The sequence below is a fragment of the Sceloporus undulatus genome, chromosome 3 (assembly GCF_019175285.1).
Source record: "Sceloporus undulatus isolate JIND9_A2432 ecotype Alabama chromosome 3, SceUnd_v1.1, whole genome shotgun sequence".
Lineage (NCBI taxonomy): Eukaryota > Metazoa > Chordata > Lepidosauria > Squamata > Phrynosomatidae > Sceloporus > Sceloporus undulatus.
In genome coordinates this window covers 168,832,249-168,847,178 of record NC_056524.1, presented here as the reverse complement: position 1 = coordinate 168,847,178, position 14,930 = coordinate 168,832,249, and the positions used below count along the sequence as shown (strand labels likewise).

At 40.9% G+C, this 14,930-nt stretch overlaps 2 protein-coding genes across 5 annotated transcripts in view; both read right to left on the bottom strand.

The window, feature by feature from the left end:
* TET1 (tet methylcytosine dioxygenase 1) overlaps window positions 1–14,930 on the bottom strand; it is a 646,721-nt gene that overhangs the window by 361,877 nt on the left and 269,914 nt on the right. The gene's annotated exons all lie outside the window — the stretch shown is intronic.
* Window positions 1–14,930, bottom strand: part of MYPN (myopalladin) — a 107,565-nt gene that overhangs the window by 58,629 nt on the left and 34,006 nt on the right. For all 4 annotated transcript variants that reach the window (XM_042459337.1, XM_042459336.1, XM_042459338.1 and 1 more), the window contains 2 exons: window positions 10,169–11,041; window positions 206–381 (listed from right to left, as the gene is read on the bottom strand). In XM_042459337.1, coding sequence (XP_042315271.1) covers window positions 206–381; window positions 10,169–11,040 — 1,048 coding nt within the window. In that variant the 5' untranslated portion in view covers window position 11,041. The remainder of the gene's footprint in view (window positions 1–205; window positions 382–10,168; window positions 11,042–14,930) is intronic.

Below are 14,930 nucleotides of genomic sequence, written 5' to 3'. Positions count from 1 at the left end.
TATAAAAGGCCCTTGACTACTCAGAACAGCTCTGCTGGAAAACACTATGCAGAAGCAATAGTGACAGAGAAGTGTAATTTCTTTGCTGCATCCATTATACCACCATAGACCTTCCAGTGGGCAAAGCTATATAAACTCAGCTCACAGTACCATTTTCAGCTTAAGTATCTAACAGTGTTTGCTCCAAAGAGGCTTCCACCCTTACCCTCTACATAAATCTCCGCAGAAGTGGAGTCTGTCCCATAGATATTAGAAGCAAAGCAGGAGTAACGCCCTGTGTCTTCTTCAAAAGCGTCAACGATGATCAATGAATGCAGGTCTCCTGACTGGGTGATCTGAATATCTGGTGAGTTTTCAAGCTCCTTTCCTTCACAGTACCACCTGAAAAACAAAAGTATTGTTTGTCACCATAAGAACCACTTCACAGATGAACCAGGAGACAGTCTGCAACAACTGCTGTAAAAACAACTGCATAATCAACCCAGGCAGAAATGGCCCACAGGCATTTGAGACAAAACGATGAAGCATCTTTTGTTTTCATTTGCCAATATTAATGGAGCATTTGAGTCCTACTTGGTTATTAGAAAAAACTGTATAACAGAAGATAAAACTGTCACGGTGTAATGTTTAGAGTGTTAGATTACAACCATAGAAACTCAGGGCCAGTCCACTTTCAGCCATGAAGCTTGATGGTTCACCTAAGCTTATATCTCAGACAAAGCTACCCTGCAGGGTTATTGTGAGAATCAAATATTGGGATTTTGATCTTTGCTACCTTGAGGTTCCTGGAGGAAAGGTAAAGTGTTCTAAATATACAAACAGATGCATATAGGGTAGCAAGTACATTTCTAAACCATTTATCAGTGCACTTAAGCACTTCCTAAGTGGTTTACAATGTGTAACTAATTGCCCCCAACAAGCTGGGTACTCATTTTAGTAACCTTGCAAGGATGCCAGGCTGAGTCGACCCAGAGGCCTTGGCTGGTATCAAACTCACAACCTTGTGGTTTGTGAACGAGTGGCTGCAGTACAGGCATTTAACCACTGTGCCACCAGGGCACAAGGGTAAAGTATGTGTATCAGCTTCTTGCGCTTTTCTAATGGTATTGTAATTTGTATTCAGGTCTACTGTTTCTGTAAATGCAAAAACACATGAGAAAAAAGTTAATAAACATTTAGTTAATGCTATTTATTAATTTTTAACAAACTTTTAAAATATGTTTTTATCAATTTGGCAACAATTACTAGTTACTAAAGTATATAATACAATAATAAAATTTGGTCCAAAACACACTGCAGAAATAATCCAGTTTGAGCCTATAGGCTTCTCTCTGGTGGTGGGGGGAGGGGGGGTTGGGGGCCTCCTTCACCTCCTCCTCTTCTGCTTTTTCTTCCCCTCTTCCTCTGTTTCTTTCTCCTCCTCCTCCTCCTCTTCTTCCTCTTCCTTCTCCTCTTCTTTCTCCTCCTCCTCCCCTTCTTCCTCCTCCTCCTTCTTATTCCTCCTCTTCTTCCCCTCCTCCTCCCCTTATTTTTATCTTCTTTTTCCTATTCTTCTTCTTTCTCCTCCTTTTCTTCTTTCTCCTTCTCCTTCATTTTTCTTCTCCCCCCTTCTCCCTCCTCTGCTGTTGTTGTTGTTGTGTGCCTTCAGCTCTTTTCCAACTTATGGTGACCCAAGCAGTTTCCTTGGCAAGTTTCTTCAGGGGGGGTTGCCTTTAGCTTCCCCTGAGAGGCTGAGAGAGTGTGACTTGCTGCCCAAAGTCACCCCGTGGGTTTCCATAGCCAAGCTGGGATTTTAACCCTGGTCTCCCATTGTCCTAGGCCACTACACCATGCTGAACCCTCCACTGCACTTAAAGGTACAGTACTCAGTTATTCTTTGTTATTGTTTACCTTCAACTTGTTTTACACCATATGGAGACCCTAAAGCAAACCTATCCTGGGGTTTGCTTGGCAAGGTTTGTTTAGAGGCGGTTTGCCAGGGGTTTCTGCTGAGGAGGCTGAGAGAGTGTGACTTGCTTGAGGTCACTCAATAGGCAGGGAAATCAACCCTGGTCTCCAGAGTCCTAGTCCACCACACAAAGCTACATCCCAAACCTCTATCCAGGAAGAATGTCAAAATGTCTTCCATTTTGAGCATGTCTAAGAAGCATGCGTTTATATTAATGCTTTTTGAATTTATTAATTTATTGTTTTTTAGTTGTTCTTGTCCTCCATTTACAAAATATGTCCTATAGTTGTGGCTAAATTTTGTCCTGCATTTGTCCTACATTTTGTTTTACATTTGTCCCGGTTTGGAGGTAGACAGTTATGGCAACCCTACCTACATGGTTTACAATGTGTAAGCCAATTGCCCCCAACAAGCTAGATACTCATTTTAGTGGCCAATGGAAAGATGGGCAGAGTGGACCTTAAAGTCCCTGGGATTGAACTCACAACCTTGTGGTTGTGAATGGCTGCAGTACAGGCATTTAACTACTGTGCCACCAGGGCTCCATATGCTGAGATTCATGATATAACTTTATGGCCTGTGGGATGCAAGCAGCCTCCTGTGGCTTTTTGTAGCCACTGAAGTTTTCTAAACTCCTGCAGGGATGTAGCCAGGATTTTGGGAAGGGAAGGGGGGTCCAGAATAAGTTGCACCATTATAATGGGCCTGGGCATGGCGGCATAGCAGCGCACACCATTCATTGTATCTAATGGAAGGGAGGGTTCGGACCCCATGGACCCCCCCACCCCCGGCTGCATCCCTGGCTCCTGAATACATCACCTTAAAAACAAAAAAACCTAGACTAAACTGCTCTTTCATCTCATAATGCACACAAGCTCCTACTAAAAGCATCCAAGATGGGTGGATTCCATTTGGGATAAACCCACAGCCACCCAAATTCTTTGAAACTGGCTACTGAACCTGGATACTCCAGATGGAACTGATTTCCAAGCTGGAATATATGGTTCATTATGTAGCTGAAAATGACATACAGTACTATGGCCTGCTGTGGGGGCAGACTTGCCACCCTTGGTTAACACGAACAATTATCAAGGAAATCCTCCCTGTTCAGAAGGCCAGCTTGATTGTATTCACTGAAAGTTACTTCTGAATAAGTGGGTACAGGACTGCATCTTTTGATACACTTAGCAGGGAATTATGCCATTGAATACAGAGTATTTTATTTCTTGACTAAGCAGGCATATGATTTTTCTGGACAAATTGTTAACCTGGTAATTCTGATCTCACTTTGGCTATTTTTGATACAAGGCTTTGTATTCCTGAATGAATGTCTGAATGACTGCCAGAAATACTTATATACGATATCACAAGAGGGGGTCTATTTGCATAATTTGATTTACAGGAAACAAACTTAGTTTTGAAAGAATTCAGAGACATAGCTGGGTTACTCTGTAAAATCAATATGAGAAGGGATCTTGTGGCACCTTTGAGATTAACTGAAAGATAGATGTTGGTAGCATGAGCTTTCGTAGCCTTGAGCCTGCTTCCTCAGATGCATTTGGAAATACAGATTTTGGAAATACAGGTTGAGTCTCTTTTATCTGAAAAGCTTGGGACCAGAAGTGTTATAGATTTCAAAGTATTTTTTTTATTTTGGAATACAATCCACTTTCCTTATTGGCAGATTTGCCATCCACAGATGGTAAGCCCTCGTTTTATTTAATGGCGCTGCATGCACACAGCCATGCTAGCGGGTGCACACATGTCACACTGCCATTAAGAAAAATGAGACTTGAGCATGCATGGATTTTGGTATACACATGGGGGTCCAGAACGGATGCCCCACAGATATGGAGGTCTGACTGTATTTGGATATACATAATGAGATATCCTGGAGATGGAACCCAAGTCTAAACATGAAATTCACTTATGTTCCCTATACACCTTATACACATAGCTTGAAGGTAATTTTATACACAATATTTTAAATAGTTTTGTACATGAAACAAAGTCTGTGTACACTGAACTATCAGAAATTGTCACCATCTCAGCTACCCATATGGACTGTTTTGAATTTTGAAATATGTTGGATTTCAGAATTGCAGGTGAAGGAGACTCAACATGAATCATATCAAACCTTTCATGTAGAATCAGCAAATGAAATTGGAACTGGCCTTGAGAAATTAAAGTGTGCTTCATTGCTAATACTTGTATAAACAGAAAATCCCCACCTCCTACTCACCCCAAGCAAATTAGAGCAACCCATACATTCCCCAAGTGGAAGATGACCCTCACGATTTGCAAGCACTTTTGCTAGGTCACTTCTGAGAATCCATTGCACCGCTGGGAGAGAGACACAGTGTAGTCTAGGAACACGTGAAGCTGATTTAGGAGATTATGTCACACGTTTTTCTCCTGAGCTGGGTGGTTTATGCCCATACTCGAGCTGGGTATGAGCATAAACCACTTAAAAATTGATGTTTTCACATGCCTCCATGCCCATCTTGGAGGCATTGTATACCCGACTTGGACTCCACAAAGAACGGGAGAAGTCCGGATTGGGTACGCAATGCCTCTGAGCTGGGCACAAAAGAGTTTTTAAGCAGTTTATGTCCACACCCAGCTCGGGAGAAAAATATGTGCCATAATCTCCTTAGACTGAATAACAGAACTTGAAAATGTTCTTTTCAGACACTATAATCCCCAGCAAACATAGCTCTATGCTCAGATCTGCTGAAATGAAGCATTGATCCACATGGTCCAGCAGTGGCTACTCCAGCCTTCCCCAACTGAATGCATTACAGCTGTGTTGGGCTGCAACATCTATCATCCCCAGCCATGACAGCATCTTCTCACTGGCTTGGGCTCTCCAAGAATTTAGACAAAGGTTTTTCTGTCCCTGCAGCATAGATGGAGCACGGATAGGACTATCCTGTGGTAGGACAATAAAAATCTATCCTTCCATCCTTTATCTTGCCAGGAATGGGAAGCAAATATTTCAACCAGCTTCCTAAACTGGTCTAAACTGGTGAGAAGGCTGGCCCAGTTCCATCAGGGGCTAGCCTGAAGAAGGAGGCTCCTCCCTCCCTAACTGTCATCTTTCGGCCTCTGAGGGGGAGAGAAGGCTGGCCCAGTACCATCAGGGGCTGGCCTGAAGAAAGAGGCTCCTCCCTCCCTAACTGTCATCTTTCGGCCTCTGAGGGAGAGAGAAGGCTGGCCCAGTTCCATCAGGGGCTAGCCTGAAGAAAGAGGCCCCTTTCTCCATAATTGTCATCCTTCAGCCTGTGAGGGAGAGAATAGGCTGGCCCAGCTCCATCAGGGCTAGCCTGAAGAAGAAGAGCCCTCCCTCCGGTCCATCTGCTTTGGTCCAGGCCTCAGAGGGAGAGAAGAATACTGGACCTGATTCCCTCCCCCGCTCACCATTCCCTTCTCCTTTTGTGTCGTGTCTTTTAGATTGTAAGCCTGAGGGCAGGGAACTGTCTATTATCCCCTCTGTTGTAAACCGCTCGGATTCCCAGTGATTGGGCGGTATATAAATAAAACTTATTATTATTATTATTATTATTATTATTATTATTATTATTATTATTAGATCCTTCTCCCATCTTGGGAGGCCGAGAGAGGTCTGTATACCTATGGATGCTGCATACCTTTAGATTTTCTTAACTTACCATCTTTAACTTCTGTCAGTGTCAGAGCAAAAAGAAGTATTCATGTTTCTGTGCAGGAAGGGCAGTGGCAGCTGGTGGTTGTGAAGTACTGAATCCACTCCAGATTTTAAGCTGAACTCTAATAGAGCTATCCAATGTACTAAACTCCATCATTCCCCAAATAAATTCAGCATCAGTGATAGCTCCCTCAAAGTTGGAAACCAGGCCCTGAGCAGATTTATTGCCTACTGACATGGGAAATACCAGCTACCATGAGGAAGGGAGGAGGGATCCTTTCTATGTGTGGAAAGGGGTTGGAAATCTGCCTCCAGTCTTAGAAGACTTTTTAAATGGATTCTGGGGTATTCCCAATCTGTTTTATGGATTCTGGGGTGTGTTTTCCCAAGGACTGTAAAATCAAACTTGTCTAAGCATGGAATATTTGGCTTCTCAAACCAAGTAAGATCAGAATGTGTTTTTCTCATTAACATACATGTATGAGAGAGTGTTCTCATAGAAAATGAATGACACAGAACCTGTTTATAGGGCTTCAAATTCCCTTGATACTTATAGAATAGCTGTGCATGCCCAGCCACGGTAACATTAATCTAAGAGAGGTGAGCTAAGTCGAGTGGAAAAAATGCAGGCACCTCTCAGTAGAGATGACAAATATGGGTCACTTATGACCAATGGAGGAAATGCATAAGTCCCTAAGACTGGCCTTACTAGGTTTCACATTCATGCTGCATCCCAATGGGCCAGCTCTGACGTCATATACTGCATTCATGGGAAGCTGTCTGCAAATAATTCTTGTGTGGAAAATTGCTTCAGTGGAACATCAATCATGTAACTACCCCAGGGCTAGTTTCAGTAAACTGAGACAGCATCCTAAGATGAACAGGTTCCATTCATAGGATGGTTTTCTAGTAGATTTTAGGAATGATCTACCTCAGAAGAACATTTTTGTATAATGTCTTGAAGTGAAAGACTGACATTTCTTAAAGTCTGACAGGAATATTTATATGCTGATAATCCTATGTTAATTTTGTGGCAGATAAAACAGATAATTTCCCCAGATATTCAGTTACACCCAGGTTTAGAATACAAGTTTACGTACAAAATCTCTGCTCTTTCTCGTTCTCTGTCTCTTAGCTTCTGAGAGTCACATTTGAATGCTGATATATTCATACATCTTTGGTCATGGCTTGCAGAGAAGAAAAAAAAGCCTGCATATTTTAAGTAGCTACTGTTTTGTGTTTTGGATCTTAGTTTGTTGTATTTTTTATTTAGAAATTGTGGACATGACCCAGCACTGCACCAACTGATAGCACAGTATAATCCAGCAAAAGTAGGAGGAGATAATCCCTTGTGCATCTTGAAAATGTATCCTACTGGGCTGCAAAATCTTCCAGAGAAAGTTTGGGGGAAGCTTTGATAGCTGCAAATCAGGGATGGGGAAATATAAGAAGGAATTTCCGTTGCAATACTGCTGTACTTCCAGTGCCAAACATGCGTTAGGCTTTTTTATGGGTTTTTTTCAGGCTATGTGGCTGTGTTTTGGTGGCATGGAGGTGTGTAGGGTCACACAATATATATACCCCACACACCTCCATGCCACCATTCTCTGAAGATGCCAGCCACAGATGCAGGAGAAACGTCAAGAATAAACTCTTCCACAATACTGCCACATAGCCTGAAAAACCCACAAAAAACTATAGATGCTGGCCGTGAAAGCCTTTGACTTCACATGATTTAGGCTCTTATCTTGGTACCTAAATTGTATTTTGTACATATCAAATGCAATGGTAAAAAGTACTGTAATCACTCTATTTATTGATCTGGGTTCTGAAATTCACGGGGGAAATTTTCTTTTACATGCTGTGATTCAGAGACTCTCTAAGCTGGCATTTACCAACTTTCTGCCTTTCAGATCTGTTGAATAGCAACTCTCACCATCCCCAGTTAGCACGGTAGTGGTGAAAGCTGTCATTCAAAGCATCTGGAAAGCAGAAGGCTGGAGCAAGCTGGTCTAAACATGTTGAAACAATCACTCATTATTTTAAGTAATGATCACTGATACTTCTATGCATCATGCATTTTTGTGTGTTTTCAGATCTCTCTGTCACAGCATCCACAACATGTGATGCTGGGCTCTGAAACTATCAAGCTGAATTTGCTTTTACAATAGGATACAAAGATCACACAAATATGCGCTAGATTTAATAAGTTTTTGCCTGCCTTAAATTTACAAGACTATTCAGATGTAATCATTCAAATCAAGTTTATTTTTATTTATTTATTTGTGGTATTTATACCCCACTCTTCAGCCCTAAAGGCTATCACACATACACACCGTCAGATACTGACTGTGACATCAAGGGTAGTGACTCGTGTGTGTGAAATTGCTGTCACTGATCCAAAACCCTAAGGGGAGCTTTCATATGCTTTGGCATGATATCAAACACTAGATTTTTAAGTGGGAACAATTCACATATTCTTCTATGAGACATACTAGACTCTTTTTAAGATTGAGCTATTAGTGAGTTAAATCCAGATTACTCAGGACAGATTCACTGAAATCAATGGTCCCATTCATTTTATTAGGCTCACTCTAAGTATAACTAAGCCTGGTTTCAACCCAATCATGTTATCATATTAATCATTAAGATACCTTGGGAAGAGTTGACTTAATTTAGATATTTTTTTTTAAAAAAACTGTTTTAGGAAAGACAATTTTAAATAAATTACAAGCAAACTTCTAGGGTGGGTTGGGGATATAATTTTATTTTAGGAATTATGGGGGGAAATGAAATGTTCTCTGTAAACATCCTATCCCCATGCAATCCTCTGCTTTTGAAGGCCAGGCTATCCATTTCTTCCAATGCCAATGCTGCACTTTTTCCTATAGGAATAAAATGTGAGTCTCTCAGAAAGGATGAAAATGCTAAGAGACAACTGGGCAGAAAACTACTGCTGTCCTGTACACTTGAGCACCCACCACTTCATGTTGGGAGATGGATATTTCTGCTTCCCCAGATGTTGCTGATTCCTGCTTGCTTATCCAGTATACTATGATGAGCAGCATTGAGAACTGGAGCCTGTTGCTAACTGAATGGCCCTACCTTAGATTCCATATCTGATCTGAAGCTAGAGTGTCACCAAAAGAGAAGCCCAGGAACTGGTTTATCTATAACTGATAAGAAACACACAGCACTTCTAAATGCACGGAAGCATTTTACCATTGCTATCACACTGACAACAATGCTAAGAGATGAGCCACTTCAAATCATATTTGGAATTGGGAATAGCAGATAAACCAAAGAGTCCAATGAATTTGTTAATACTTCCTATGGTTGAGATGAATTTAAATCCTAGTCTTCCAGGTCTTTTTACTTAAGAATGTTTCCAGATGTAGGCAACTCCCAGTGCTATCAATCAAAAAGCATCATATAGCTATTCCATCTTTTCTTTCTCAACAGATTTCTTTGGTAACAAACAAGATTGAAGAAGAGGTGGGAAAATAAAAAGAGGGTTGGTCACTAATGAAAGGCTACAATGTTTGGATCCTGTGTAAAAATTTTGTGAACATGGCAGGGTAATTGGACAAGAAATGCCTTGTCTGGAAGCACCCACAATCAGTGGTACAGTGGTAAATGCAGGCCATGGCAGCTCCCACAGCCACATCCTCAAGAAGTATCCAGAAATACAAGCAATTGTGTTGATCCATATCAACAAACCAATCTGAACAGTTTTCATATCAGCCAAGAAAAAGACTTTTCTTAATCTAATGTATTTTAATTGCCCATTCAAGACCATTTTGGCATTCCAAAAGGAAAGCTTCCCACAACATACTGTTGGTAGGACACATCCACGGTTACCCTCTCCTGGCTACCAAGGGGATTATGGGAAAATTCAGAGGGAACAAAGAAGCTAGAGGTTGTGGCCGATGATGCTGTAATCACCTGTTACACACAAAAACACTTGCTGTTCCAGTCTGGGCAGCCTTCATTCAAACACACCATTGCCTTTAATCTAATCTTATCCTCTTGTAGATCAGGACTAGACAGAGAGGCCAGGTGAATGCATAGAAGGGAGGCCTAAGTACCCTAAAGGACCCAGATCCTGTCTGATCATGGAAGCTAAGCAGGGCCATCCTTAGTTAGTGCTTAGATGGGAGACCACCAATCCATAAGAGATGTCACAGGCTACATTTCAGAGGAAGGAAACAATTTCTGAATATTTTCCTTACCTAAGGAACCCTATGAAATTCATAGGGTTGCCATAAGTTAACAGGTGACTTGAAGGCATGTGCATGCATGTGCGCATGCACACACAGGGGATCAGCCCACTTATCTCTTGCCCAAGACAATCCACAGCTGGACCAAATACTCATCTTATGTTTGTCACAAGCGATCCATTTTTCCAAGATCACAGAAAGGAGCAAGTTTATAAATGAGAAGCTCCTGGCTTCCATGGTAAAATCTGAGTACACATTTGAGATTATTTTGACTATATTAATCTACCTTTATGTACAGGTACAATTACAGAAATAAAAGAGGGATATGGTTACCTGATTTCAGGTGTTGGAATTCCTACCACAATACAGTCCAATTGCACTTTGGTTCCTTCAGGGACCTCCCTGCTCTTCAGTTTTTGAGTAAAATGTGGTGGCTGGCCTATAGGCTCCTCAGAATCAAAAGATGCAGCTGATGAATCTGTAGTTAAACCTGAAATTTCTAATGCATTTACAGCTTCCAAGTCTGTCTGCTGAAGGTTATCTGGGTGTTCGAGTGTGTGCTCAGTTTTATCTAAATCTTGAGGTACTGGAACACAAGGCCTTTCTCGACTTTCAGATAGATTTGAAAAAACACAACTGCTTTCTTGGGCAGCCTTATTTTTAGATTCAAGTTTGCTTTTGTAGTTTTTGCATGTCCTAGGTCTGATTCTTTTGGAATTGTGTGCTTTGAAAAGTGAAGATAGCTCCTCAATAAAATCAGCAGCCTTGTTGAGAAATTCCTTTTTGGATTCAGCTTCTGAACCAAGTGGCTGTTTCTTTAGACTGCTGTCCAAAGTTGGTGAAGATGCAGGCTGGAATTGTGGTTTATTAGAAACTGTATTTCCAGAGTTTTTCAACTCAGAGGGATAAAACACATGAATCTGTTCGTCTGGCTTGCTCTCAAGGGGATCTTGAGAGATGGCTTGCCTAGCCAGATTCACACTTTGATCCAACTCTTCTTGGCTCAAAAAAGCAGAGAGATCAGGAAGTTCATCTTGTCCAGGCACCTCGTCTGAAGTCCCAGAAGTATCACCACAATGGAAAGAATGTGGAGATGGTTCTGATCTACTCCTTTCACTATTCCCTTGATGGCTGTTTTCAGCAAGATAGCTCTCTCTCAGCAGTTGAGTTATTGAAGTGGAAGCTTCTGAAGTATTGTCTTGCATGCTGTTAACAAAGAGTACAAATAGGACCATAACCTCATCAATAGCAAGTCTGTTGCTGGTATGGAATTAAAAGAAGAAAACAGGGATGTTCTACTAGACAAATAGCTTCTTTTAATATCAAGGCATAATCTTATTGGGATGGGTAGCTAACTATGGGGGTTGTGGTTACATGTGGGACTAGGATGGGGGCTTGGAAGAGGCAAGTATTACTCACTGCTGAGCCGTGAAACTCGGGCAGTCTTGAGCCACTCACTTTCTCACAGCCTGACCTACCTCAGGGGTTATTGTGAGGAAAAGAGTGGAAAGAAGATGACTGGAGCCATATAGTGCCTTGAGCTCAACAACTACTACTATTACAAATTTAGTATAATATATAAGATAATAATGCAAACTATAATGTACAATATATAATATTATAATATATTATATTACAATCTAATACGTGTGTGTGTGTGTGTGTGTGTGCGTGCAATTATTATTATTTCATTTTTGGAAGTCAAATGTAATCTCCACAAACAATGGTCTTGGAGCTGAGAGTGTTAAGAGATTTTGAGCTGCCTGCTTACGGGTGCCACAACAAAGTTGGTGCCATGAACTATCTTATACTGATTCATCTTTCTAGTCCAAGTGCTGTTGACTCTGATTGTAGCAGCTGTCTGGGGCATCAGGAAGAGGTCATTCCCAGCCCTGCAGGCTGAGATCCTTTTAATTAGTGTTACTGGACACTGGCCGCTGGACTTTTTGCATGCAAAGCATTACTACTATGCTCTCTCCCTTCCCCTCCCTAATCAAGAACATCCTGTTACTAAACTATGGCTGTTCTTAGGGGTGTCTGTTCCACATCTGAGGAGTGCAGGTGCTCAAACAAGTCATGCAGTTCTATATATTTACTTGTTTACATGTTTATACAGCATATGCAGTCAACAAGCAATGAAAACAAAAGCACACCTCATCTATTTTATTTTGAAAATCCTTTCCTTCCTCATGGCTAACACCGTGAACAATTTTTTTTACTATACTATGATTAAAACTGACAGGCAGTAGTGTAATGGATGTGAGATACACTGTGACAAAGGGCTATTATATTTTGGTTAGCTGGGACAAAAATATCAACTGCCACTCACTCTTCCAAGCTCCCTCATTCCACCTGCAGGACCTCATAGTAGTGGAGGGTGGGAAGGCTGGATTTTCCCACCCACTTTATATTGTTGTGATCTCTCTGTCTTACAGTCAGCCCTCTAGATCTATGGTTTCTACATCCATGGATTCAAATCCATGGTTTGAAAAATGATATAAATTCCAAAAAGCAAACCTTGACTTTACCATTTTATATAAGCGATGCCATTGTATATAATGGGACTTGAGCATCCATAGATTTTGGTATCCATGAGTGTGTGTGTGTCCCAGAAACAAATCCCAGTGGATACCAAGGACCCACTGTATATTTGAGCTGTTTTGGTCCTGAATTGGCAATTTAGACCTATTAGCTTTACAAAAGACCTGCCCCTGTTGAAGATGAGACATTCTAGCACTGGTTTGTTGATATGGATTAAAACAGTTCCCTGCATTTTTTTAACTCTCTTCAAAGGCTTGGAGATGGGAAATGGTCATAGTTATGATGAGCACCTAAACTTCAGAATGTACTACTATGTCACTGTTGCCAGGACTCAAATAAGATAAAAAGCAGCTGGCCATCCCAGATCTACATAACAAATGATTCCTACACTAGCAATGTCTAAAAGGCTTTTTGACTGACAGCAGTACCGTAAGATGCATGATGGTTGCTGTTGTGTGCCTTCAATATGTTTCCATCTAATGGCAACCTTAAAGTAACACTATCAAAGGGTTTTCTTAGCAAGGTTTGTTCAGAGGAAATTTTACCTTCTGAACCCTTTGCTTTCCTGGGACTGAGAGAGTATGACTTGACCAAGGACACCCAGTGGATTTCCATGGCCAAGTGAAGCTTTGAACTTCTATCACCCATAGTCCAACAATCAAACCTGTATGCTGGCTCTTTTGGAAGATGGTACACAAAATGTTATACAGTGGACCCTTGTTAGACACTGGGGTTTGGTTCCAAGATCCCCGTCTATAACAAAATCTATGTATGCTCAAGTCCCATTAAATATAATGACATAGCAAAATGGTGTCTCTTATAAAAATGGAAAATCAAGCTTTGATATTTAAAATTTATACTTTTTTGGAACATTTTCAAACCGTGAATGCTTGAATCCGTGTATTAAAAAAATCTGTGTATAAGAAGGGCTGACTGTACAAATCAGACTTTGAAAGAATGTGTTTTCAGAGTTTTGAAACATCATTCAGGGGGTGGATTCTGAGAGTTGTATTCCAAAGTAACTTTTCTAAGGACTTTATCACATGGAGGCAAATTGGTTAAATCCCATGCAGAAACGGGATTTTAAAATCTGCTTTTGTGGGTTGTTTTTCAGATGAGTCAGAAGTTCCCAAAAGTAAAAAGGGATGGGTTTTGTTGACTTTGCATTCGAATTAATGTCATATTATTTCTCACTGATACAAATGTTGTCTGAAAAACTACTCACTTTTGCGTATTATTTCTAATTTCTGTTCAAGTTAACCCTGAACACTGTGTGAAAAACAACACATTTTTTTTGGGGGGGGGGTTCACTTTAAATCAAGTTTCTGCATGGGATCCATCCCCACTCCTAAGTCATGTCCCCAGGGCAACTGCAGAGTAGCCCAAGAGCTTTCATTGGCGGAGACGAGGGAGAAGATGGAATCTCCCTCTGCCTCTTCTGCATACCATGCGCAACTTGACTACACTGGCAGCGAAATATTACTTCAGCTTTAGGGATGAGATGGCAGCTTCTGCCAGCAGTAGTGGGTGGGTCGCATTCAGCTTTGCCCCTTCCCTACCCCTCAACAACAGTCTCCTGAGGTGACCACACATCTCTAATAGTAAGGCCTAGATACCCGTAGGCTCAAAACTGATCTTGAAAGGCAAATCTGAAGTTCCAAAAATTTATTCTGGGATGGAGCAGAGAAAAGGAATTTCATTTCTACGTAACACAAAATGAGGGCCACAGAGGACAAGATGTTCAACACATCTTTGATTATAACATGCCTGCTTTTAAAACTGCAACTAATACTAGCTCTAGGTGTGCCTGATAAGCAATGGGACCAGAAAAGGACTTTACTCTTTCCTCCCTTGAAGAAAACCTCTCATCTCAAGTACTCATAAGGAAACCTCTCCCACAGTACAAATACTAGGTTTGGAATTTTTTTCCCTTCAGGCCCACAGCAAGAAAGAAAGTAGTTATTGTGTGCGTTCTCATCCCTACCTCAGGGCTCAGAAGTAAATAGTTATTTCTAATTAGATTCTTCACCAAATAACTATGATTAAATGTATAATATAATGAGGGATAATGTTTCTCCTTTTGATGTGCATCTGTAATATTCTGGTTGGTTTTTTATAGTTATACAGTGTGTGGCCTCACAAAATGGAGGACAAAGATTATCTGGTTCAAGTGTTGGCTCATGGTATTTCATGAGGTGGCTTTGAACTCTGTTGGAGGTATCCAGGCAACCAGGAAATGAAAAAGGGGAGAACATGTGTTGTACTACAGCTCTACAATTGGTTGCATTCTCTTTCTGAAAAACAAAAAGTAACTTGAAGTAACTATTAATGATGCTTTTGATAACTTGGAAGAGTAACAAATAGCCTTTCAAAATTATAATGGTCACAGAAGCTATTTACTTTCTTGAGTTTTGGAAATATAAGTGTAACTATATACTTTCTGGAAGGAACTTTCCCAGTCCTACCCTAGCTGGTGCTATTTTCATTAAAAACAACAACAACACACCACCACTAAACTCAAACCCTGAAGTGCAAAGACACACTTAAAATAATA